Here is a 26,092-nt window from a genome sequence, read left to right as displayed (position 1 = left end):
ACAGACACAAAAACCAATGTGTAGAGCAGTGGACATAGAAACAAACCCACACAACTAGAACCATCTGATTTTAACAAAGCTGCCAAAGACACACATTAAGGAGAAGACAGTCTGTTTTAACAGTGTTGGAAAAATAAATATCCATTCACAGAAGACTGAAACTAGATCTCTTATCCAGTATAAAAATAAACTCAAAGTGGATCAAAGACCTCAACGTTAAGACTGAAACTTTGAAACTGCTATGAAGGAGGAGGCGGGGATTATAGGCACAGCCACTTCCTGAGTAGGACAACATTCAGCACAGGAAATAACAAGAATCCACACATGGTCCTACATCAAGGTAAAAAGCTTCTGCACAGTAATGAAAACAAGCGATAAAAGCCCATAGCATGGGAGAGAATCCTTGGTGAATACTTTTCGAACAAAGGATTAAAATCCAAAGTAAGTAAAGACTAAAAAATAATACCAAAAAAAAAAAAAAACAAAAAAAAAAAACCGAATCAATAAATAGGCAAATGAACTGAACAGACACCTCAAAAGTACAGTCAGGTGTGCTGGCTCTTGCTGTAACTGGGGCAGTCAGGAGGCTGAGGCAGGAGGATTATGGCAAATTCAAGACCAACCTGAACTACATAGTGAGACCCTGTCTGGAAAAAAAAAAAGAAGTACAAACAACCAATAATATGTGAAAAAATGTTTAACATCTTTAGCCATCAAAAAAATGTAAATCAAAACTACAATGAGCTCTATCTCACTTTGGTCAAAAGGGTTTATCGCCGGACGTGGTGGCTGTAATCCCAGCACTCGGGAGGCTGAGGCAGGAGGATCCTTGCAAGTTCGAGACCAGCCTGGGCTACAAAGTGAGCTCAAGGCCAATCTGAACTGTATAGTGAGACCCTGTCTCAAAAAGACAAAAAAAAAGGAGGGGGGGTTTATCATCAAGAACACAATAATAATAAATGTTAGCGAGGATACACAGGGATAAAGAACCCTTCTGCACTGCTAGTGAAAATGTAAATTGATACAACCACTATGCAAGTCAGTACTAAGACTTCCAAAGACTAAAACTGGAACTACCATATGATCCAGCTACACCAATACTACAGAACTAAAAGTCAGCTTACTGCCCAGTGTGGTGGTTCATGCACTTGGGAGGCTGAAGCAGGAGGATGCCTGTGAGTTCAAGGCCACCCTGAACCACACAGCAAGACACTCTCTCTCTCTCTCAAAAAAAAGGAAAAAACATACTATAGAAATATCTGCATAGCCATACTCATGTTTACTGTGGCACAATATACATACATACATACATAAAATCACAACAAGCAAACTATGGAATCATCCTAAGTATCTGCCAACAGATGGACAGATAAGAAAGTATGGTCTCTATACACAGTGGAGTTTTTGGTCACAAAAAACAAAATCACATCATTGCAGAAAAACGAAGTGAAGATCATGACATTAAAGCAAGTCAGACTTAGGACGACAGCCTGCTCCTCATGGGGAATTGGGGACTGGGCGAGGGGGAGGGACTCAAGACAGAAGGGAGACCTCAGACAAGAGGGGAGACAGAGAACAAGAGGAGTGGGCAAGTCAAAGTCTGTTACACACACACATGACAATTATCACAATGCAGCCCACGTTCACCAAAATAAGTTCTTAGGTCATATCTCAAAATCTGTATTTTTAAAGACCCTATGTACTTAACACTATTTCGATCACCATTGTTGAAAAAACAATGAAAAAAATCCTAAGGCAAACTGCTCTCCTGGTCCAATAAATTTTATCATAAGAAACATAAAGACTTCAAGTACTGAGCACAAGTAGCTTCTTACTCTGCGAGCAAAAAGAAATGCTAAAACACTAGGCAACAAGAAGTACTTGTAATATAGGACTCAAGTAAAAATTTATTGTGAGCATTTATAAGAATAATGCTGTGCATGAACTATCATCAACTAAAACAAATCAATTTTTCAAAAAACTATTAAAAGGAGAATAAAAAACCAAAGTTAATTTTTGAACTATATCTGTCATTAATTAACAATTAAATTGGGACTGGTACCTCTGCACATAACCCCATTTTATATTTAAAAAAAGAACTGGCCTGTTCCACTTTATCTATAGATAGACTATAGTAACTCACCCATTACTCACAGAAAGGGAAAACTGGGAAACCATACAGACAAGAAGGTAACTTAAACTTAAGTTGTAACTGAATTCTCTCCTTCTTTCTTAACACTGAAAAGATTAAGATTTGTCAATATTTAAAAAGTAAAACCTGTGGCACAATCTTAAAGCTGCCTGTAACACACTTTAGAGAGAGCAGGAGCAGAGGCACCTATTAAACACATGTGCTCTTCGAGATTACTCCAGGGTATCTACCTTTATAAGGCAGGATTACTTTACTCAACAGCATACAGGAGCATAAATTCCTACAGTCAGTAATCATGTCTTTGATTCAGATTTATGAGAAAAAATATCTCCTTAACAGTAACCTATTTATTTCCTCTGTCTCTCCATCAGTCTATGTCTCTATATATGTGTGTCTCTCTCCCTTCCCTCTGTCTGTCTGGGTGTGTCTCTCCCTCTGTGAGGACTGAACCCAGAGTCTAGAGCACACTAAGCAAAGATTCTACCACTGAGCTATACACTCATCCCCAATATAATTTTATATTTAAAATTATATTTTATTCAGGAAAAAAATCTGTGTCCATATAATTTAGTTGCTTAAGATCAGCTTCATCATATTTACTATTTTACACTGGGTAAATTAACAGCTTAATAATGGACAAAAAAATAATCTATCAACAAGGCAAGATTCAGTTAAAATAGAACTAAAATTTGTTTTAATTTCAAAACTAAAAATTGAGAAAAGTACCAAGTGTACTTTTCCAGAGGACAGTTTTTCACTTAAGCCAAACTTAGGGGGAAAACACTACTCATTACTTAATAATTTTGAAATATAAAAACTTACAAATTCTAATGTTTGTTTTTTAATACATCCTCATAGTCTTCAAGTCCTGCAGAATATAAAATACTTCTACTTTACTTATTTAACTAATCTTTAAGTACTGTGAGCTCAACAAGAGACAAAAATAGGACAGTCCCTGTCCTTAGGAAGCCAGTAGCCCAGCAAAGCAGAAGAGACAAAATTGTAAAAACTCACAAAAATATTCCAATGGTGTGGCTCAGGGGTCCAGAGATGACTGCACAGTTTTCTCCAGAAGCACAACCAAAACCAAAGCTGAACACATGGGTAAGAAGAGGTGAGACCAGGCATGCGATAAATGGTTTAGCCAGAGCAGCACAACCGGTTCTTTAAAGGAAAGTGGGCGTGCAGACACCTCACCCACAGCTCCTGCCTGACATAACACAGAAAGAAACACCCTTCACTGCGGAAGTGAAGTGCGTGAATTCAGTATTCTGATAGCCTCAGTAGATAAGCGCTTGCACAGAAACACATGGTTTTACATTTTCCAGTAGCCACTTAAAAATGTAAAAAGAGGTAAAATGGATCCCAGTAGTGTATTTATCTGACCAATGTAACCAAAATACCATTTCTTTTTTTTTTTTTTTTTTTTTTTTTTTTTTTGTCTTTTTCCTTTTTATCGGTACTGGGGATCAAAATACCATTTCATCATATAAACAACGTAAAAACTGAGGACCTTTTAGAACTAAGTCTTCAAAATCCAGTGTACACCTCAACTCAGATGCTAAATTTTCATTACACACACACACACACACACACACACACACACACACACTCACACACACTTTTTTTTAAAAACAATACAGGCAGTTGAATGCAGGGCCTCATACATGCTATGGAACTCCTCACCAATAAACAGTACCCCCAGCCTTTTTTAGAAATTAACACATGATGGGGCTGGGGATTTAGCTCAGTGGTATAGCCTGCCTTGCAAGCACATAGTCGTGAGTTCAATTCCCAGTACTATACATACATACACACATACATACATAAGTGAAATTAACACATGAGGGCCAGGAATTTAGCTCAGCCATGCAGTGCCTGCCTGGCAAGGTCGAGGTCCTGAAGTTGAGTCCATGTACCAAAGAACAATAAATAAATAAAAGTTTTAAAACAAAGAAATTGACAAATGGTCTCCCTAGCTTTGTCTAGGCTGGCCTGAAACTTGCAATCCTCCTGCCTCAGCCTCTAATGCAGCTCCAGTTGTAGGTGTGCACCAGCTATATTATAAGTATCTGATTAACATTTGGGTTTCATCAAACTTACAGTAGAATATGTAGATTCACATACCAAAATTATTCAATATTCTTACCAGTTTTCTAATAAATGAACCAAATATACCAGTTTTCCAATTTGAAACTTCAGTTCTTTGGTCTTATTTTGCCACATTCAGGTGCTCCATAACCACATGGCAGGCAGCTCTGGATGAGACACCACCAACCTGTAGGATTTGCAGCACACCCAGCTCCATCCCCATCACTCTACAAAATGAGCTTTTTGTTTCTCCCATAAATCATGCCCTCTGGGAGTTAAGCATAGACCAAATTTTAATCACTGACCTGATCAGTTTACCCTGGAGCTCACCTTCCAACGCCTATTTCATAGTCCAGTGAGTCCTACGTTCTACCTTCTCAGAGACTGCCTTCCCAACCCACAGAGTATTTCAAGAAATGCAAAGGCAAAGGAGACAGCTGCTGGAAACCAGTATTTACAGAAGAAGCCTTGCTATTAATGAGCTCACAAATAATCGGCCGGATAGGCCTGCCACGGTGGGCCAGTAAGGCCAACGCGCTTCTTCAAAGGGACATTGTGCTGAGACAGCAAACCCAACACAGCCCCTGCTGACGAAGCCCAGGCAGTGACCTGGCGGGCGGTGACCTGGCACAATGCCGCCTAGGACCCTGAATGGTAATGCTGTCATCAGCGTTCAGGGAGTGTCCAAAGAATGCTGTCCTGAAATTTCCAGAGATTATGAAGTTAACAGGAGAATTACAAATGAAAAAATGTGTCTGTGACTTCCTGTTGAAGCCATACACTACATGCTGCTAAAAAAAAGTTGAGGTTTCTGGCACCATCAGAAACGCACCAATTCCTGAATGATACAAAAGGAATTACAGAGTGTGCCTTTTATAGTATGCACTGAAATGGCCTTTATCTACTATTTTCTCACAACTGAGAATTCTTTCACTTTGTTTTTTAGAAGATTGGGAAACAAGAAATTTTTCAAAAACACTACCTAAAAAAAAGAATTTATAAACAAATACAACTTCTAAATGATGTGGCTTTCTAAACTACCTCATGTACCAATTCATTAGTAAGTTTACATCAGAACCTAACACAGTGACCTGGGTGATGTATTATGTTAACTCCACATTAAATATGTAGTTTTAAGCTTCAAGGATGACTTCTTTTTAACGATCTTGAAAACCCTATCTACCACAAAGATGATTTTTCTACCGTTTTAATGGAAATTTTAGACCAAAGTAAAAAATACTTAAATCCTAAATATCTTTTTAAAAATATCCAAAATAGGGGTTTGGGGATTTAGCTCAGCGGCATAAGCAACTGCTTTGTAAGCACATGGTTGTTGAGTTTGATTGCTGGTACCAATAAAAAAAAAAATCCAAAATAGATGGGTACATATAACATAAACCTATAAACGTATGTATTCACACACATACTACATATGGAGAGGAGGAACAGACTCTGTATCTTTTCCTTTCCTTTTTTTTTTTTTGCACTGGGGTTGAACTCATGCTCTTGCGCCTGCCAAGCTGGACCATCTTTCATGTGTAACATTTATTTGTTTGTTTGTTTGTTTGTTTGTTTGTTTGTTTGTTTGTTTTAGCTAGGGTCTCAGTACCCTGCTCAGGCTGGCCTTTAACTCACTTTTAGCCCAGGCTGGCCTCAAACTTATGACAACCCTTCAGCCTCAGCCTTTCGAGTCCTGGGGTTACAGGAGTGCACCACTGTGTTTGGCTTGCAAGCTTATTTCTGAGTGACAGAATCATGGCTGGTTTTTTGTTTGTTTGTTTGTTTGCTTTGGTTGTATCTGTGTTTTTGTTTAGTCTATATGAGACACATTTATTTTGACATGAGATTAAAAATAAAAATGAAACATCTGTGAAAAAGGGTCATTAATTTTTTATCCATTTAATAATTTTGGAAGAATCTTTAGGAAGTTCCATGGCTAAATTACAAAGGCACAGAATACATATTAGACTTCGAAGCTTACCTGGAAAACCTAGAACAGAAAAGGAGGAAATGTTTGAGGGCACAGATATTTCAGTTTCATTCTAATTCAGAAACGTAGTCTGTGAGTTTAGAACCATAAGCCACATAACAAGCTTTGGTTCCCACCAGTAAATTCTCCAAACCGCTGTCAGGGACACAGGTAGAAAAACGCAGCACCGTCCCACAACGGCAGGGAGCAGATGCCTGGCCCTACCTGACTGAGTAGCTCACCCTGAAGTCACAAAAACTGAGGCCGCCTGGGGATCATGCCATTCTCTTAAGTTGTGTTTAAATGTATATAAAAGCCACCTTTCTACCATTTTGAAGCGTACAGTCAGCTGTTTGCACTCTTTTCCACCATCCATCTCCAGAACAGTACTAAGACTCGCGTATCTGTCCTCCCAGCGCCTGAACACCCTACTTTGTCCTACCAATCTGATTACTGTTGCTGCTTTACACAAAGTCACATGAGGGTCCCCATCATGCTTGCTTCACTTAGCAGGATGTCTGTGAGACTGATCCACGCTACATCACGTTAGATGGTATTCCACTACATACACATCCCATTTGTTTATCCACTCATGGGTACATCGACACTTAGACTGCTCCTCCCTTTCTGGCCACGCAAATGATACCACTATAAACACAGGTGTACACATACCCAACTAGGTCCCTACTTCCAATTCTTCTGGATATAGACTCTGGTCCTTCTCTTATGATAATTCTCAAATAAAACTTCCCTTTAATTCTAAAGAGAACACACAAAAAAATAACACTAATACTTCACATGTTTTCTACTTCCCAACAAGTTACACTCGCACTTTAAACTCTTAATCCAAAAGAGAAAATGGGGCAGACAGATGAGCTGCTGGTTTAAAAGCAATTTGGTCCACCTCTTCATGTCTTTCCAAACCAGCGATAGAAATATAAAACACTGCGCATATCCCCAACGTGCAGGAAGCAAGGACACATCAGTAAACACATGCCGGCTCCATAAACAGTCAGTGCCAGCCAGGCAGTCATAACTGCACTTTGTCTTTAGTTTCCACATGGACTGCTCCAACCTCTTTGTCATCAAAACGAGTTCTCAGTTCGCATGTTTGGGAAAGATTCTAAAGCACGAAACTTAACACTCCGCATAACCAACGAGCTTCACTCGCAACACACCTCATGACCCGGCCCAAGGCTCAGACACCCGTGTCAGCTCCCTCTGGTTCCAAGCCTGTTACTTCCCTCCTTCTCGCTGAGCATCTACACTTTCACAGCAGAAACCAGGCAGATAAATGGGAAGCTGCGGCAAAGACTTCAACTCCATTCCAAGTTACCGACTACTTGCCCAGCACTTTCTTTGAGGCACCACTGCTCTTGAGAAGCAAACATACTGAAAATGACATAAAGACACCGGTTCCTTCAGAAGAAAAAGTGCTACACCCAGGAAGGAACTGCAGCTACCACTACTTTCAGTCCACATACTCCATTTTACTGAGTATGCTGCTAACATGAAAATTACATACACAGCAATAATCATACAGTAGGATCAAGTCACTGAGAGCATCCCGACCATACCATTTTTCTAATTATACATAATCACTACCAGAATACTGACTGACATTTATCGGTTCTCATTTAAGACTTTAAACGCAGCTAAAAAGTTTAACAGTAACAACAACAACAAAAAATCACACTCCTATGTAAAGGACAGACTGCTTCTAGTAAGTTCTTGAATAAACAGATTATTCTCATTTAATTTACACTAACAAAACTGTTAAGGAAGAAACATTAAAAATGTTCTCTATAAAACAAATTCTAATCCATATGCATGTGTTACACTACTCAAGTGGTCGGCAATATCGCCCACGTGAGACAGGTGCTTAACAGTGTTTCTCAAAGTAAGCATTTTAAAAAACGAAGGAGCCACAAGCCTACAGTCCTAAAACTCAGGAGGATGAGGCAGGAGAATATCAGCTGAGTACAAAGCCAGCCTGGGATATTTAGTGGGCTCAAAACCAGCCTAACAGCTACACAGCATGCCAGACATGGTGGTGCATGCCTGTAATCACAGCTCTTGGGAAGCTGAAGCAAGAGAATCACCACGAGTTCTAGGCCAATGTGAGCTACACAGTGAGACCCTATTCAAAACAAAATAATCTGTAACAAGACATTATCTCAAACTAAATTAAAAATAAGGAAAATCTGATACGACTAAGGAAGATACACAGCAATTAATACATTTTTAAAATTGTGCTTTCCTGAATAGAGAAACTGAGACATCAAGCTGCAAGAAATGTCATAAAAACTCTACTTTAAATAATACTTTACATACAAAAGTAACATTTTTTTAAAAAAATGATTTAAAATAGAGAATAGGATTAAAAAGAAAGAAAAGAATTTCAAAAATCCACCATTCAAGTGTACATCTTTTTAATATCTTACATGAAGTTGTAACTGTAATAGGGACAGACTATGACTTCTTACATAGAAAATGTGATTTTCAAATATTTTACAGCCTAGAATTTCACAGAAACTCTGGAAGTTCCTTCCTTAGGTAAACTCTGAAGGCTCTTATCAGGTGATCAACTGAACTATCACTCAGCGGCAACACTTCTGTTTCAGAAACCTCAGACATTACTTATCGGAAGAGCAATGCTCCTGCAATTTTGTACTTGAATATTTTATTGTTTTTTACATTTATTAAAATGATGTCAGCTGGGTGTAGTGGCACATGTCTGTAGTGAGAGGCTGAGGCAATAGTATTGCCTTGAGTTCAAGGTCAGCGTGAACTACATAGTGACACCCTGTCTCAAAAAAACTAAAATAAGGCCAAATGGGGGGGGTGTTAATAGCATTTCTTTACTGTATATAGATAAAATATGGTATAAATCAGCCTGCTGCCTACTTTAATAAGTAAATGTAGTCATGCTCATTTATTTCCACACTAACTGCTTTTATACACAACAGCAGAGTTGACTAAATTTATTTCAACATTAAAATTCTTATAAAGCCAGGTGGTGGCACATGCCTTTAATCCCAGCACTCAGAAGACTGAGGCAGGAGGACTGCTGCAAGTTAAAGACCAGCCTATGCTACACAGCAAAATTCAGTCTCAAAATAAAATAAAATTCTCCTTGTATAATCTATACCTCAGAAAGGATGAATAGAAAATGTAATCTTGAGATGGGAAAAATCAGAACTTAGCTTAAATTTCACTTTTACATTCCCAAGGAGTTACAATGAATTTTTTAAAATGTATGTGCAGGTCTTAAAATCTTAAAGGGCAAAATATTTGAGTTGTTTAATTACTACAAAGAACCTCAGTGATTCTCTTAAAAATGGAGAATTTTATTTCTAAAACATCACTATATATGCTTGTTCCTTACCCAAGTCAAAGACACAGAAAAACTGAATACAAAATGTGTAACCTTAATAATTGTTTCACCTGTCAATTCAGAGGCTAAAGCAGGAAGACTTCAAGTTTGAGCCCAGACTAGTAAAACTTGGTGAAACCCTGTCTCAAAATAAAAGGAAGCTGAGAGGGCCAGAGATTTAGCTCAGAGGCGTAAGTGCCTACCTGGCAAGCGCAAGGTCGAGTCTGATCCCCAAATACCAAAAAAAAAAAAGAAAGAAAGAAAGAAAGAAAGACAGACCAAGCTGAAGATGTAGCTCAGTGTGAAGATCCTGAGTCCAGGTCTCAGTATTACCAAAATAATTTTTAATTAAACTATTCAACAATTCAACTGATTCCTTCCCTGATTTTCCTAGCTTCAAATCTTGTCCTATTCATTGTCTCCAGTAATTACCTATGTCCCATCAAACACACAATATGTTCACACTTGGCTCTAGTTTTAAAACAATACAAAAGTCAATACAGACTAGAGACCAGACTGGGACCAGCCAACCAGTTTTTAAACCAGGTAAGTCTGTAAGGTCACAGCCTACACTACTCTAACCCTACTAGAATACACAGAATGTACTGCTCTTTGACTGCTATAGTGACACAGCCTTAGTGATACACTCCCCCGCTACAAGGTTTCTGGTCATTCTTATTATCCCTCTAATAATCCCAGATACTGGGATCGTTCATTTAGATAAAAACTTTTTTATAGAGATAAGGGAAAGCAATAGAAATAATATACTATTCCACCCAAGTATTCAGTATCGATTCCTAAGCATGTTTCTGTTAGAAGTTAGGATCTTTCACTGGACACAGTAGTACAGGCCTATAATCCCAGCACTTAGGAGGCTGAGGCAGAGCGACCGCCATGAACTCAAAACCAGCCTGGGCTACACAGTGAATTCAAAGGCAGCCTGAACTACACAGTGAAGCCCTGTCTCAAAAACAACAACAAAAATTAAACGAAAGTCAGGCTCTTTGCTCCCTATCATGTCCCTGGACTCAAGACAATACAAGGTACCCAGCTTGTATCATCCTATCCATTTTAATATATAATACATGTATGCAAGAATAAATTACTCAAATCTGAACTTTAAGAGTTTTTATTGTTTTTTTCATGTTAATGTTTTTCTTTCCAAATAAAAGTGATGAAAATATTTAACAAATATGTATGAAAAAGTTATAGTCCTCTTAAATTCTTAAGTTCACATCAGGATTTCAAAATTTTGTTTCATCTGATGGGTTTGAATTTTTGCGAAATATAAGGAAAACACTATAAATTCTATTTTCAAACACCCTATTTGTTAGGGCCTCAAAATTAATTACATAGACAATATAATCTCACATCATCTCACACAAAATACCAAATCTTCAGTAATTAAGTTCCATCTTTACCACTTTATATAATTGTATTTCTGTAACTTTTACACTCATGTAATTAGCTACTAAATATACTTCTTATAAGTAAATGTTAAAAAAAAAGTTTTCACTATTTTTCCTTTCTTCTATTTTTAGTGAAGATGTCAAAAAATAACTATCTGAATGTCTGAAATCAAAGTAACAAGTATCTATATAGTACAGAAAAAATTTATATAGTATATGAGTATACAGTATACGAGTATTTTTTTTTTATTGGTACCAGGGATCGAACTCACGACTGCCTGCTTGCAAGGCAGGCACTTATGCCATTGAGCTAAATCCCCAGCCCCCCAGTATATGAGTATTTATAGAGTATATGAACCAAGCATTAGTTGAGGAACTTCTATTTATTTAATCCTCACCGAAGCTGTTTGACCATTTTTCCCATTTAAAGATAGGAAAAAGAATTTCAGAAAAATTTACGTAGCCTCTTTAATTATGTTTCTTCATGAGGAAGCTGCTGAGCAAAGATTCATAACCAGAGCTGTGTAACTCCAAAGTCCAAGCCATTACCATCTTTATTGTCCCTATCACACATAAGTATTAGTAGTCATATCTTTGAGCTGTAGTTAAAAACACTTTTGTGGGTCAGGCACAGGGGCACAAGCTTGTAATGTGAGCACTTGGGAGGCTCACGCAGGAGGACTGTCACAAGTTTGAGGCCAGCCTGGGCTACATAGTGAGTTCAAGGCCAGCCTGAACCACACACTAAGAGGCTGTCTCAAAAACAAAACAAAACATCTTTACTACCACAGGGTAAAATGTTTCCATGTACAAAAAACATTAAGGTGCTACATCATTTCACTTAATTTTAGTTGCTTCCCTTTCAGTAAGACTGGAGAAGAGGTCTAATCTTTCTTTATAAAATATGCTTGACACAGTGCAGGTAATCAATACGTATTTCAAACAATTGAACTATGGTCTCCACTTCTTGTGACCACAGCAACCGTTACACAGCCAGTTTAAATTTCAAACATTTTCTCTGCTGTCCTAGAGGGTTCACATCCCTAATAATACCAAAAATCCAAGCAACTGATAGTTCCTAATTTTCCAATTTATTTTGCTATGTAAAACAAAAACAATCTGATTAAGACTACAAAAGTGTATCTACTAAGAACAGATGACTTAGGGGTGATGGCACATGCCTGTCATTTCAGCACTTCCGGAGACTAAGGCAAGACAATCACACGTTCAAGATCAGCCAGGGCAACAGACTGACTCAGTGAGCACCTTTCTCAAAACTGCATCAACACATACATACATACACACACACACACATACACACGTACGTACGTACATACATACATACATACATACACATACGTACGTACATACATAAATACACATACGTATATACATACACACGTACATGCATATACATATATGTACATACATGCACATACATACACACGTGTGCATACATACATGCACGTCCGTACATGCACACGTATATACATACACACATACATACGCGTGTACTTTGTACATGTACATGTACTTTGGTACTTCAGAGCATGGGGGAAAAAAAAATCACTGCAAGATTATAAAACTAATTGCCAAGACACACCTGCCAATTTCTTTTTTAAAATAAGCTTGAAACACATTTCTGATTGTAGCACTAGATCTATCTTTTCTGACTCTCTCTAGGTCTCTCTCTCCGCTCCACTAAAGTTACGGACAGGATCCCAGTCCCATCAATATCACCTCAATTACTGTTTCCCACAGAAAGGGGAGGGAGAGTGAGTTGTGCAGCACACAAAGCACCCTGCTAGGTGACAGGATCAGGTGCTTCCAAGTTTAATGAGCACTGTTTTCCGTGAAGAAGCTACTAGCTAGAAAGATAAAGGCTGGAAGTGTGTTCTGGGCTCAGACTAGAAAGCCAAGAATAAGAGGTCAAATTCAGAGGTTAGCGTGGCCAAGTTCTGCATCTGAAGGCACTTTTAACCATCAGAAATAATAAACCCTTTGAGTTCACAGAGTAATGGAAACAAGATTTTTGTTTAGGTGAATTTTTTTCATATTAGGTGAACTAGCACAGTAGTCAAGTATCTAACCAAAATTGCTAACTAGATGTTTTTGCATCATTTCCATTTGAAGAGTGAGGCAAAATGACACCTTTCAGTATTTTTTCTTCAAAAGTAATATCAAGAAAGCCTTCGAACTACAAACTAACAAATATAGGGGCTGGGGATTTAGCTCAGCGGCATAAGTGCCTACCTTGCAAGTAGGCAGTCGTGAGTTCGATCCCTGGTACCGATAAAAAGGAAAAAGACAAAAAAAAAAAAAAAAATATGATATTCTATAGTGAGAACTAATGGTAAAAATAATAGACTATTATTGGCACACATGTGTAATCCCAGCACTTTTAGAGGCTGAAGCGGGAAGATTGTAAGTTCAAGCCCAGCCTGGGCAATTTAGCAACTTTGTGAAATCATCTCAAAGTAAGTAAAAGAAGGGGTATGAATGTAGCTCAGGGCAAAGGCCTTGAGTTTGATACTTGAAGTAAAACAAAACAAAATCAAAAGACAAAAAAGTCCAATTATTCAAAGAATGGCTCAATCTTTCAAATATGCTACACTTTTGCTAATACTGGAGAGTGGATTTAAGCACATGAATCTATGAACTCATGGGCAGAAACTTGACAGCAATTTGCACATTACATCACACTACCAAAAATCCAAGCACAAAAATATTACCAATTTTGCTATGGAAAACAAAAGCAGGATGATTTACACTGCAAAAGTGTGTTCCACTAGGAAACAGATTAATAAGCCTACAGATATTGGATATTCCTGTCTTGTTAGTAGAAATACATCAGGCAAAATAGTCTGTCCCCCAAGAAAACTGATTTGAGGTTTCACTGCACTACAAAGTATTCCCTTCAGCCAGGCATGGCAGTGTATCGCAGCACTCTGGATGCTAAGGCAAGAAGCTCAAAGCCAGCCCAACCTAGACAGCAAGTTCCAGGCCAGCCTGAACTACACAGTGAGACCCTGAGGAATAAGGGAAGAGAGGAAAGAAATATTTACTTCCTTCTACAATAGAAACTGTAACACACTGATGAAAAACTGAGGAGCACACAGAAACCAGAAAGACATCTCAGCCTTCATGGGTTGAGACTATCGATACTGATAAAATGTCCACACTACTGAAAGCAATCTACAGATTCAATGTGATCCGTACAAAAATACCAAAGACATTTTCAAAGAACTAGGGCACAAAAATACTAAAATTCATATGGAAGCACAAAACACCCTAAATAGCCAAAACACTTTTAAGCAAAAGAAAAGTAAAAATAAAGCAGGAGGCTCTATATTATCTGAATTCAAAATATACTATAAAAGTCACTAAAGTACCATATAGTAACATAAAAAGACACACAGACCAGTGGAACAACACACAGAGCTTTGACAAAAGTAGAAAAAGACAGTCTCTTCATTAAAAGGCACTGGGAAAACTGGATATCCATATACAGAAGAGTAACATAAGACCTTTGCTTATCAGTTACAAAGTATCAACTCAAAATGGATTAAAGGACTAAGTGTAAGACCCGAAACTGTGACATTAGTAGAATAAAGCATGGGGAAACTACTTATGCACAGTGGAATGAGCAAAGATTCTTTTTTGGATGAGATTCCAAAAGCAAAGGAAACTAAAGCAAGAAATAGTAAATGACATTAGATCAAACTAAAAATTGCTTTGCACAGCAAAGGAAATGAGCAGATCTACAGAATGAAAGTATTTACAAACTGCATCTGATGAGAATATTTAGAATACATTTCTAAAAGAATATTTAAAAATGCAAATGCAAAAACAAAACAAAGTAACTTTTTCTGGTATTCTGACACAAAGTCTCATCACATAGTTCAGGTTAGCCTTGGACTCACAATGCAGCCCAGTCCAGTGCAGGCCTCGAATTCATGGCAATCCTCCATCGTCCTGCCTCAGCCTCCCCAGTGCTGGAACTACAGGCAAGCACCACCACATCTGGTAGCATCAGTTCATCTTATGTCAAGGTATTGAAAGACAGTTCTAGCACCAATTAAGTATTTCTCATGAAGCAAATTAAGGCCTTATGCTGAAGGAAGAACCAATACAGTTGGCAGATTTTTTGCTTAAGTTTTCTGTTTTCCAACTTCTGCACAAAAAATACTAGTCTGACCAAAAACTAGAGGAAATTGTTTCTTCCTCTTTCCATCCTTACTAGAGATGTAAGTCTCTCACTTCTTGTCATTCTATTTTTATATATTCAGGGTTTTCACATCTTGCGACAGTGTTTTCACACTGAACTTTCTCTATGGGAATGTGACTTTCTATATCATAATTTTTCCACAACTACAAGTTATTCCTAAGCAAAAAAACTCCAATACCTCAATGTACCACAGTTCATAATATTACATATATACGTACACCAAGAAAATTAAATTCTATTTATGGCCAAAAACCCACACCACTTTCTGCATTAACTGACATGGATTTTTAAAAAGAATTCACCTCACTGGTAGAGCCTTAGCCTACCACGCCTGAGCCCTGGGTTCAAACCCCAGTACTGAGGGAAAGAATGAATCTATACCAGCTGTCACAGGGGGCACTCTGCTGTCTCTCACATGGTGCCCACTCTCAGCCTGCAAGGTACTTTCTCTACTTGTATTTGGCTTGGACTCACTCTGCAGAGCCAGTTTCTTTTTCTACCTCTAATAAAACTCTGCTACCATTTTAAAAAAAAGTTATATGGTCAAATTTTAAAATACTTCATCAAAAATTTTATTATCATCAACCATTGAAGCACTAATATTTACTCCAAACCTACTACAGGTCCTAAGCAGATGCTACTTTCATCTAAATGTACTGTTCCACACAGCAGGATTCTTTTTGGCACTAGAGCTCCTCTCCTTTTGTTCTGTTTTGTTTCTGGCAATACTGGAGCTCCATTCCCAGCCCCACTTCCTCTCACTCTTGAGCATTATTTCAGACCCCAAAGAGCTTTAATCTTTGCAAGTTATTTCTGCTGATATTCAGAATGAGAAATTACGAATGTTAAAATTAATTTGTAAACCCATTGTACATTAAAATAAAAATACTTTTATTTTAAAAATAGTAATATATTCCTAAAAATAGTGGAAAAAAGCATTGTTAAGATTTTCACGAATCTCTTACTGCCTGGATTCTCACATCTGCTTCTATATTCACTCTGTTGCAATATGTTTTGGGGGTTGAAACACATAAAGAAACCATAAAAAACACATAAAGAAACAATAAAAAGTTCATATAACTATAAACAATCTTTGATGCTTCACCAAAATTCAAGTCATAGTTTATTAAAACTTAGTTGTAATGTGGGACCTAAAAATCACAATATTTATTCTGTGTCACACTAAAAACTAAGTACTGGCTGTTTTTTTAAAAATTCAGTAAGTCTTTCTTGTTGAAATGTTTCATTATATAAGAATAAAAACAAAACAACAACAAAAAATTTGTATCACCACTGCTTTCATCAAAACAGTTGCAAACCATGCTGGCTATGTGGTGTGGTTCACACCTATGATCCCAACATTTACCAGTCCGAGGCAGAAGGAGCATTGTGACTTTGTGGCCATCTAGGCGACTCAATGAATTCAAGGCCAGCCTGAATTACACAGTAAGACCTTGTTTCAACTAAGTGGGGAAAAAAAAAGTTGTAAGCTCACAGCAATAAATATAAGTTTTCAAAATTCTGTTTCATGCAGATCCTTCAACCGCATCACTTGTAACAAAACTTGTTTCCTTTAAGTGAAGAACTTACTTTGGAAAAAGACCCCAAAAATTCCACCAAAAGACTCCAAAAATTAATAACCAAAGTGAGTAGCATAGCAGGATACAAAGCTAACACACTCAGACATCAATAGTGTTCCTTATACCAATAACAAACTCACGGAGAGAAAAATTAGGGAAACCACACCTTTCACAATGGCATCAAGAAGAATGAAATACCTAAGAATCAATCTAACAAAGGAAGTAAAAGAACTATACACTGAGAACTACAGCACTGTGCAAAAGGAGATCAAAGAGGATATCACAAACTGGAAAGGCATAACCAATATAGTGAAACTGTCCATACTTCCAAAACCGTTATACAGACTAAATACACTCCTGATCAAAATACCAAAGCATACCTCATAGTAAACAATCCTAGAGGAAACAATCCTAAAGTTCATATGGAACTAGAAAAGACTTAGAATAGCAAAAGCAGCAGTGGGTAACACAGGCAAGGCAATGAGCATCACACTTTGATTTGAAGTTATGCTACAAAGTTATCATGATAAAAACAGCATGGTCCTGGCAAGGAAAAAGCAAAAACAAACAAATAAACAAAAAACACAGACCCAATCAATGATCAATGGAACAGAAGAAAAAATGCAGAAGTAACTCCAAGCACATTCAACCAGCCACCTTATCTTTGACAAAGAGGTCAAACAGCTTCACTGGAGAAAAGATAGCCTCTTTAGTGAGTGATGCTAGGAAAACTGGCTCAGCGCATGCCAAAAATTGAGCCTAGACCCCTATCTTTCACCATGTACTAAACTAAAATCAAAATCAATCGAAGATCTAAATATTACAACAGAAACACTAAATCTGCAGGAAGACAGCAGAGGTAAAACTCCTGCCTGTAATCCCAGCACTCCAGAGGCTGAGGTGGTAGGATCAGTGTGAGCTTGAGACTAGGCTGGGCTACATGGTGAGTTCAAGATCAACCTGAACTACAGAATGAGACCCTGTCTCAGAAAAAGAAAGAAAGAAAGAAAAAGAGAGAGAGAGAGAAAGAAAGAAAGGAGGAAAGAGAGAAAGAAAGAATGACAGAAAGACAAGATAAAACCCTTGAAGATTATAGGTATAAGCAAAGACTTTATGAACACAAACCCTGATTACACAAGAAATATTACAAAGAATTAACCACTGGGATCATATCAAATTAAAAAGCTTTTGCACAGCCAAAGAAACCACCAACAGAGTGAAGAGACAACCCATAAAATGAGAAAATATTTTTACCACTTACTCATCAAAGGACTAACATCTAAAATATATAAAATTCAAAACTACCAGACACCCCTCTCTCCCCCGCAATTTAAAGACTCACTCCAAAACTGAGCATCTGAAATGAAAAAAAAAACACTTTTCAGATGAAGAAGTAAAAACAGCAAATAAATGTATTTTAAAATGCTCAACATCACTGGTCATTTGAGAAGTGCAAATTAAAACAACACTAAGATTCCATCTCACTCCAAAAAGAAATCAACCAATAATAACTATTGGCAAGGCTGTGGTTAAAACGAAATAAAACAAAACCCTTCTCCACTGTTGGTGGGAATGTAAATTGGTACAACCAGTATGGAACTCAGTATGAAGATTACCTTAAAAACTAAAACTAGAAGTTCCATTTGTCCTAGCTCCCCTCTTCTAGGTATCACCCTGAGAGTTAAAAGCATCATCCCACAGTGATATATGCACACCCATGGTTTACAGCAGCACAATCTGTAACAGCTAACTCTTGGAAACAGTCCACATGCACATCAACAGAAAGATGGATAGAGAAAATGTGGTATTTGTATACAATGCAGTACTGCTGTATCATAAAGAAGTATGAACTTGAGTTATTTGTAGGAAATGGACGCACCTCAAGACAATAATTTTAAGTGAAACACAGTAAATCAGACACACAAGTATAAATACCACATTGCTGCCCTAGCGTGAAAAACTCAAGAAGCATAGAGAAGGACAGACATTGGGAAGTCGAAAACACACTGTCAGGTTGAAAGAGAAACAAGGTAGGGAGGGAGGGAGGAAAGGAGGAAGGGAAGAAGAGAGGAAGGCAGGAAGGGAAAAGGAAAAGACAAAAGAGAGTAGACTGGAAAAAACAAAAACAAAGCTTTCATAAGTGGGAAGGGAAAAAGACTGAAGAGGAGAAAGGAATGGGGAGGAAAAGACAACTCAAGATACATTAGGTACAAGCCAGGTACAGTAGCACACATCTGTAATCTCAGCACTTGGGAGGCTGAGGCAGGAGGATTGCCAAGAGTTTGAGGCCAACTTAATCTACATAGTGAATTTGAGGCCAGCATGCACTACAAAGCAAGACCCTGTCTCAAAAAAAAAAAAAAAAAAAAGTATTATCTACAGACACAAATTCCTTATGATGAATGTGATCAACATATATGACAAGTATATACTAATAAAGTTAAAAAAATTTTTTAAACTTACTTTTTCATGTGAAAGGAGAAGAACCATCTAAAAAGGGAAAGGTGGTAGCCACTGTTAATTTCCAATCATGCTGTTTTGAAGTCCTGTATCATTTTCATTGTTTTGATTGGTTTTATTCTGCTTTGTTTTGTTTGATCCTATTATGTCTGATAGCATGGGCAGCTATTTTGAAGACAACAAGATATACTTTGGTAGCCACTGTTGATTTCCTATTATCTTGTTTTGAAGTCCTGTAACACTTTCATTGTTTTATTTTGATTAGATTATTCTGTTTCATTTTGTTTGGTTTTATGCTCTTTAAAATACATTTTTGAGAAAATATTTAATACCCTAGCATGAAAAATCTATTGATACTCAGAATCAGAAACCAATGAATTTTAAAATTAATTTAGAAATCAAATAAACAGAATAATCAGGTCTTTGGTCATTCTTTCAAAACTGGTATTCTAAGAAAAAAATGACTAGCCCCATTTATAATTAAACAAGACCCTCAAAATTATAATACAATTACTTTTAAGTATATTTTTAAAAAGTAAAAAAGCCCCACCGCCACCCCGCCCCGCCCCGCCGCCTCTCTAGACAGCCACTGAGCTATATCCCCAGCCTTCCCAAGTTCTTAACCTGCCAACACTAAACTTCCTTCAGTCTGAAACACACATTCACAGGATCCCTGCCCACCTTTCAGAGCAGTGTGCCATGGCCCCAGCAGTGTCCACCCATCCTAATCCTGACAAAAAAAGCCCTCCACAGACTGGTATGGAGAGCCTCTCCCCTCCTTCTTTACCATCTTCAGGGACTTCAGTCAACCCCATCTACTGCTGGTGCATCATAAACCAAGTTGACCCTCTTGTTTCACCTACTTCCTAACCACTTTCAAATACTGATTTCTAGGCTGGGCATGGTGGTGCACACCAGTAATCCCAGCACTCAAGAGGCTGGGGGAGGAGGATCACTGTTGAGTTCGATACCAGCCTGGGCTACTGAGTTCAAGACCGGCTGAACTGCATAGCAAGACCCTGTCTCAAAAAGACAAATAAATAACTTAATTCTCCTGTTGTAAGACAGACAACAGCCACATTTTACAAAAAGAGGGCTTCAAAAGTCACATACCTTTGTATATGACACCAATTTCTCTGATTCAGAAACGTTACTTTACTGTTTAACAAATTATTTCCCAAAAAATTGAATCCTAAATGTTATGTGTAGTAGGCTTCAAAATAACTGCTGTAATAAAAATTATTTGAATAGTCATTCTGAATTTAAACCATCTGTCTAGCACTTACTGAAGCAATTGCTAAAAATACTCTATGCATACAGATGAGATGTTTCTCAACAAAAACACAAAAATGTTTCCACATCTGTTGTTTTTGTTGATATGTCACCTAGATTGGCAAATTCTTCCCTAGAAGGAAAACATAGAACATTTTTAATGTACACATTTTTAATGACTCTATTTAAGATTACACCATCCTTTCAAGCATATTTTCTATTGCCACTCGAATACAATTATACTACAGTTATACATGCACGTGTTTGTGTGTGTGAGAAATTTTTGTTACTCCAAATTCACTGCCACTGTGACTTTTGGTCTTTAAATACATTATTATCGTAAATCTATGGTTTTCTTAAATCAGATTTAAATCCACAAATATTCAAGTCTATCAGAATGTGAAAATATGTATGAAACTGACCTCTTACAGTATGGAAAGATGTTAGAGTACAGTCAATCCACATCACAAGGATTAAGTTAAGTCCAAGGATTAAGTTAATGTTATCCAAGAAACACATAAAATAATGCTGGATCACAATACCTACCCACTGTTGCCCAGCCAAGTTGACACAAAAAATTAATCATAGAAACCTCATGCCTTGTCAACAGCAAGCATATCTAATTAAGGTTTTTATTAAAAAATGAATATTGCTTTCATTATGTAATGGGTGATTTACTACATTATATATTGTCAAAATGTTGGTGCAGGCGAAACAGAATCTTTGGGATTAAGGATTTATAATCTAAAGAGAAAAAGACCTGCAGAAACACATTCAGAGAATATTATTTTACTCTTCATATCTGAACTCCTAAATCTTCAAACTTACTATGATGAACCAAAATAAGCCTGGGAATTTTATTCATTGCCTCTCCTTGGCCTTTACAGCAGCTGATGTCAGTAACTAACCTGGTAGAAAATAGGTATAATGTGGAAAGACACATATGGCCTTGAACTCAGAAAAACAGAACATGCCAGACAACTACTATATTGTCTGCCTGGCACCTCTCCCTTCTTCTAGAAACAGCGGATCTAACGCTTCTAGGGAACTTTTTCCCTTCAAAATCCAACCATGCAATCTGAATGAGGTCCAATGACAGCATGTGTACCAACTGAAATGGAGGCAAATTCCTTCTCCAAGAGTTTTTCAATTAGAACTAAGAGAAGAGAAACAGTTATTGCCACACAAAAACTAAGGGTATAACCCTGTTAGTTGCCAGCTATTTGTCTATAGTCATTTGGAAGAATAACGTAACCAAGGACACAGAACAATTCAGAGAAGAGAGTGCAAAGAGATTAAAAAGAATCCTGACAGTGAGCAGGCCCTTCTTCTAATCAGTCCTGAAGCCCAAATGAATGAACTCATCCTGTAGTTTGGTTTCAGAAGCCAGGAAATTCTTTAGTCTAAGCTACTCACCACGTGGTTTCTAACACTTACACCAAAGAGTTCTGACTAATGCATAAGGATTAAACCAAACGCATCTAGAAACCAGAACATAAAAGACCAGGTAGGGTTTAGACAGACAGACACACAGACACAGAGACAGAGGGAGAGGTAGCAACTTGTTTTAAAAAGGGTGAGGAAAGAGTCAAAGTGGGGATTTATGTGTTTTTTGAGACAATCTTACGAGGTAGGTAAAGGCTAGCCTTGAACGCTGAACACAGCCCAGGCCTGCCTTAAACTCCCAATCTTGCTTCAACCTCCTGTGTGCTGGGACTCTAGGAGCACGCCACTGGACCCTGTAAGGAAGGACTTTTGATCTCATTTGGTGAAGAGGTAAAAGGTGGGTGAATAATAAGAGGGCTTCCATGTGGACTGTGAGCCAGGGTAGTTATTTGCGTGTACACACATAAAGCACTCTCTTAAAATGACAGTTTATGCTTGCAATAGATCCTCAAGGGTCACAGCCAAGTAACCACTAAGAAACAAGCCTGATGAACAGGTCTACACTAGGGCTCACTGTTTCAGCAGAACACTACTTAAAATAAACTACGTACTTTCTAATATCAGCAGTTACTAAAAAAAGACCCTCAGTCACTGTAATTATGTGTTCTTTTCTTGTGGAGTAGGAGACAAGCCCAAGGAAGTAAGATAACTCATTCTAGAGGGTCTCAATCAGTTTACTGTCAAGTTTGGTACGAATGTATTTCAAGCTGGCTCACCTTCTATCTCAAATTTTCTTCTACCTTACCTAGTCATTTATGCCCAAATTTTCTTAAAGTTTTTGTCTCTTTACTCCGTAACTATCTTGCCCTAACTTGAGTATGAGTTTCTAAATACCATTATAAAAAAATAAGAGCCTGGCATGATCACATTTGCCTAGAATTCCAGCATTCGGGAGGCTGAGGCAGGAGGACCATGATGAGTTCAAGGCCCACCTGGGCTACGTAGTGAGATCAAGGCCAGCCTGAGCTACACAGTGAGACCTAGGCTCAAAAAAGATCTCAAAACACTGAATTCGGACCACATGGCCCCATGCTCCTACCCCCACAAAGTCAACAAACAGGACTGCACCTGACCATGTGGCGCCCTCACCCTGACACAAGTAAGCAGGCTGTGCAGGGCCAAGTAGGGCAACCCCACTGAGGGAGCAAGCCGCCACTAGACCATGCAGTGCCCTTGGACGCAAGCCAGCTGGACTGTTCCCGATTGCACATACACCTTCACCTCTGACACAAGGGCACCACTATCTATCAACCCCAAGCCAGCTCTACAGGTGCTTGCACGTGGCACAGGGCAGCAGAGGCAAGGACTAAGCAACCAGGCTGATCCTGCATGAGGACAGTACCCAGGAAGAGAAGGGAGGAAACAGACCTCGCCACTTGGACACTGAGTCTTGCAGTTCCCTTGAACCCCACCCCGGGGCCCACATCCAGCAGAGCCCAGAGGGAAGATGCTATTTTCCATCAATCATGGCGTGCAAGCACACACCTTGGTTGGCCCAGTGACCACAGTCTAGGTGAACAGACAGCGGGCCCCAGAGTAGAAGGGCACCCATGTGCCCTAAAACAGGTAGGGAACATTGTGACTGCCTGGGTCCCAAGACTGCCAATCTTGAAAAGAAACCAGTCATTCAAAAACACAGCAAGATCTCTTTTTTTTTTTGGGGGGGGGGGGCAGGTATTGAACTCAGGACCTTGTACTTGCTAGGCAGGTACTTGTACAGCTGAGCTGGATCCCCAGCCAAGTGTTTTCTCTGACTCAAACAGAAGCCCCTCATCTCCCTTCTCTCTTCATTCTCATAGCCCATTGAATAACTGTTCAAATACGACTTCTTCATTCTCCAGTTTCCCCCTCTACCTTTATTAGTATAATTATTAGACTTTACGAATCTTTAGACAGCTATTGAATGTTACACTATTGCTGCTGAAACTGTTCTTTCCTTAATAGAGGTCAAGTTGTTCCACTTACTAAATACTCACCGTAGGTCTCTGTTTTATGGTTAGAAGTGGTACGTTATTGGTCCTTAGAGTTAGTCCATATTCAGTTTATATGTGATGATATAACTGATAATGACTTTTATTACTAAGCCAAGGTGACATACTTGTTGCTATTATTAGTTTTCTCTGTGTGCCAATATATCTGGATAACCTCAGCATCATTAACAATACTGTGGCCCATTTTAGGAGAAGTAGAAACTGGGCCAAATACACTACAACCTCCCATACCAAGTAAACAGAGGAACATAAAATGGTACAGCCACAATGCAAAGCAGTCCTAATAGTTCCTCAAAGTTAAAGGTAACTTTACTCCATGACATGGTAATTCCTAAGAGAAATAAAAACACATGTCCGCAAGTATATAAATGTTTATGATAGTATTACTCACATTAACTAAAAGGTAGAAACCACTAAAATGTTCAACAAGTGATGCTGCATGGATAAAAAGAATATTCCACTATAAACGGGAAAGAAGTACTATAACCACTATGGTAAAAATAGAATTTTTAAAATCAGGATTTTTCTTTTCTTTTAGAGAGAGACTGCCTCTCCAACTCCCTCATGCTGATAGTACAAATTGCAAATGCCCCTTCTCCTCAGTTCAGATGACCTGAAAACTAACTTGTCTACTACTAAAAGGAATACGCAGACACTGACCCCAGGAGGTCACCTCCCCACTAGTTTCCACAGAGCAAGGAAAGGGCTAAGAATGGCTGAAAGATGAAAAGAGCTAGAAATTTCCTTGTCTACAATCTCACTGTTTTCCTCCCCTTTCTTCCTTGCAATAAAAGCCCTGGCCTGCACAAGGTGAAAGAGAGACTTGAAACAACAGAAGATCCTTGTATCTCCTCTGGAGCTAGCCTTGAATAAAACCCTTTTCCTTTCTACCAAAAGGCAGTATGAAGCTGAGCAGCTGTTAGCTGTTAATAGTGCTGATATTATAACATGAATGATCCTGAATGTTATTGAGCTAGCAAAATAAGTCACAAAAGAATACATATCATAATTCTACAGAAACAAACATTCCAGCATAGCAAAATCTGTCCAGACAGGAAGCAGATTAATGATTGCTCAGAACTGGGGACGGTAAATAGATAATGGTATAACAGTTAAAACAGGAAAGTACAAAGTTCTCAGGAAAATAATCAAAACAAATCTAAATTAATGAGGACCTAGTTTTTGTCAAATTTTAGATCAAAAATGATACCCAAAGGCTCATATGTTCAGAAGTGGGGCTTCTCAAAGACGACTGCTCCTCCGGGGATTGACCCAATGATGAGTTCATAGCTGAATGTGCTGCTAGGAAGCAGGGTGCAGCTGGAGGAGGGGCGTCACTGGAGGTACACCTCTGGAGGGTTTATCCTCCCTCTTCTCCATCTCGGCTGCCATGAGGTAAGCGGCTCTCTCCCGCTTGCCATCCACCTATGATGTGTCTGCCTTGGAGCCAACAAATCACGGACTGAAACCTCTACAACCGGGGAACAAAATTAAGACTCTCTTCCTTTAATTTCTGGGTGTCAGTTATTTGATGCAGACTGAGGGAACACTAAACAACACACTGTCTATGGATGGTAAGAGTCAATAAAGTTAAGATGTCAATTGCTCCAAATGACCTGCAGATTCAACCCAAATCCAATAAATTATTTTGTATAAATGGACACATTAGCCAAGCATGGTGATGTATGCCTATATTGCCAGTACTTGGAAGGCTGAGGTAGGAGAAGCACCACAAATTCGAGGCCAGTCTGGGCTATATAAGTGAGTTCAAGGCTAGCCATCTCAAAACTACAACAACAAAAAAAAAGTTGGGTCCCCAGTATTCATTGAGGGTAAGGTAGGAGGATCATCATGAGTTTGAGACCAGCCTATTCAGTGAGAACTTATCTCAAAAAAACAAACAAACAAAAAAGGATCAACTCAGCAAGGAAATCTAAACTTAGTAAGGAAAGGCAAAAGACCCAGAACAGTCAATGTTATCCTGGAGTAGAATACAGTTGATACATGCAGCTTATCTGATCTCATCACTTTTTATAAAGCTACCTTAACCCAGACAGGATGGAATTTACAACAAAACGACCATAATTCAGACAGCATGAAAATAACATTAAAATTACC

The 26,092-nt window shown here is 38.3% G+C and overlaps 1 protein-coding gene across 12 annotated transcripts in view; it reads right to left on the bottom strand.

The window, feature by feature from the left end:
* Arhgap12 (Rho GTPase activating protein 12) overlaps positions 1 to 26,092 on the bottom strand; it is a 111,943-nt gene that overhangs the window by 58,298 nt on the left and 27,553 nt on the right. Inside the window, exon 1 of one of the 12 annotated variants that reach the window (XM_063253747.1) lies at positions 3,167 to 3,758. The exons of the other annotated variants lie outside the window; for them this stretch is intronic. Within the exon in view, the coding sequence (XP_063109817.1) occupies positions 3,167 to 3,280 (114 nt within the window). The 5' untranslated portion in view covers positions 3,281 to 3,758. Of the gene's footprint in view, positions 1 to 3,166; positions 3,759 to 26,092 lie in introns of those variants that run through there. 12 annotated transcript variants of the gene reach the window in all.

The sequence above is a fragment of the Cavia porcellus genome, unplaced genomic scaffold (genome assembly GCF_034190915.1).
Source record: "Cavia porcellus strain 051 isolate PalLab524CR breed Dunkin Hartley unplaced genomic scaffold, mCavPor4.1 scaffold_7, whole genome shotgun sequence".
Classification (NCBI taxonomy): Eukaryota; Metazoa; Chordata; class Mammalia; order Rodentia; family Caviidae; genus Cavia; species Cavia porcellus.
Note: the sequence above shows the minus strand (reverse complement) of the source record. Positions and strands in the feature narration are given on the sequence as shown.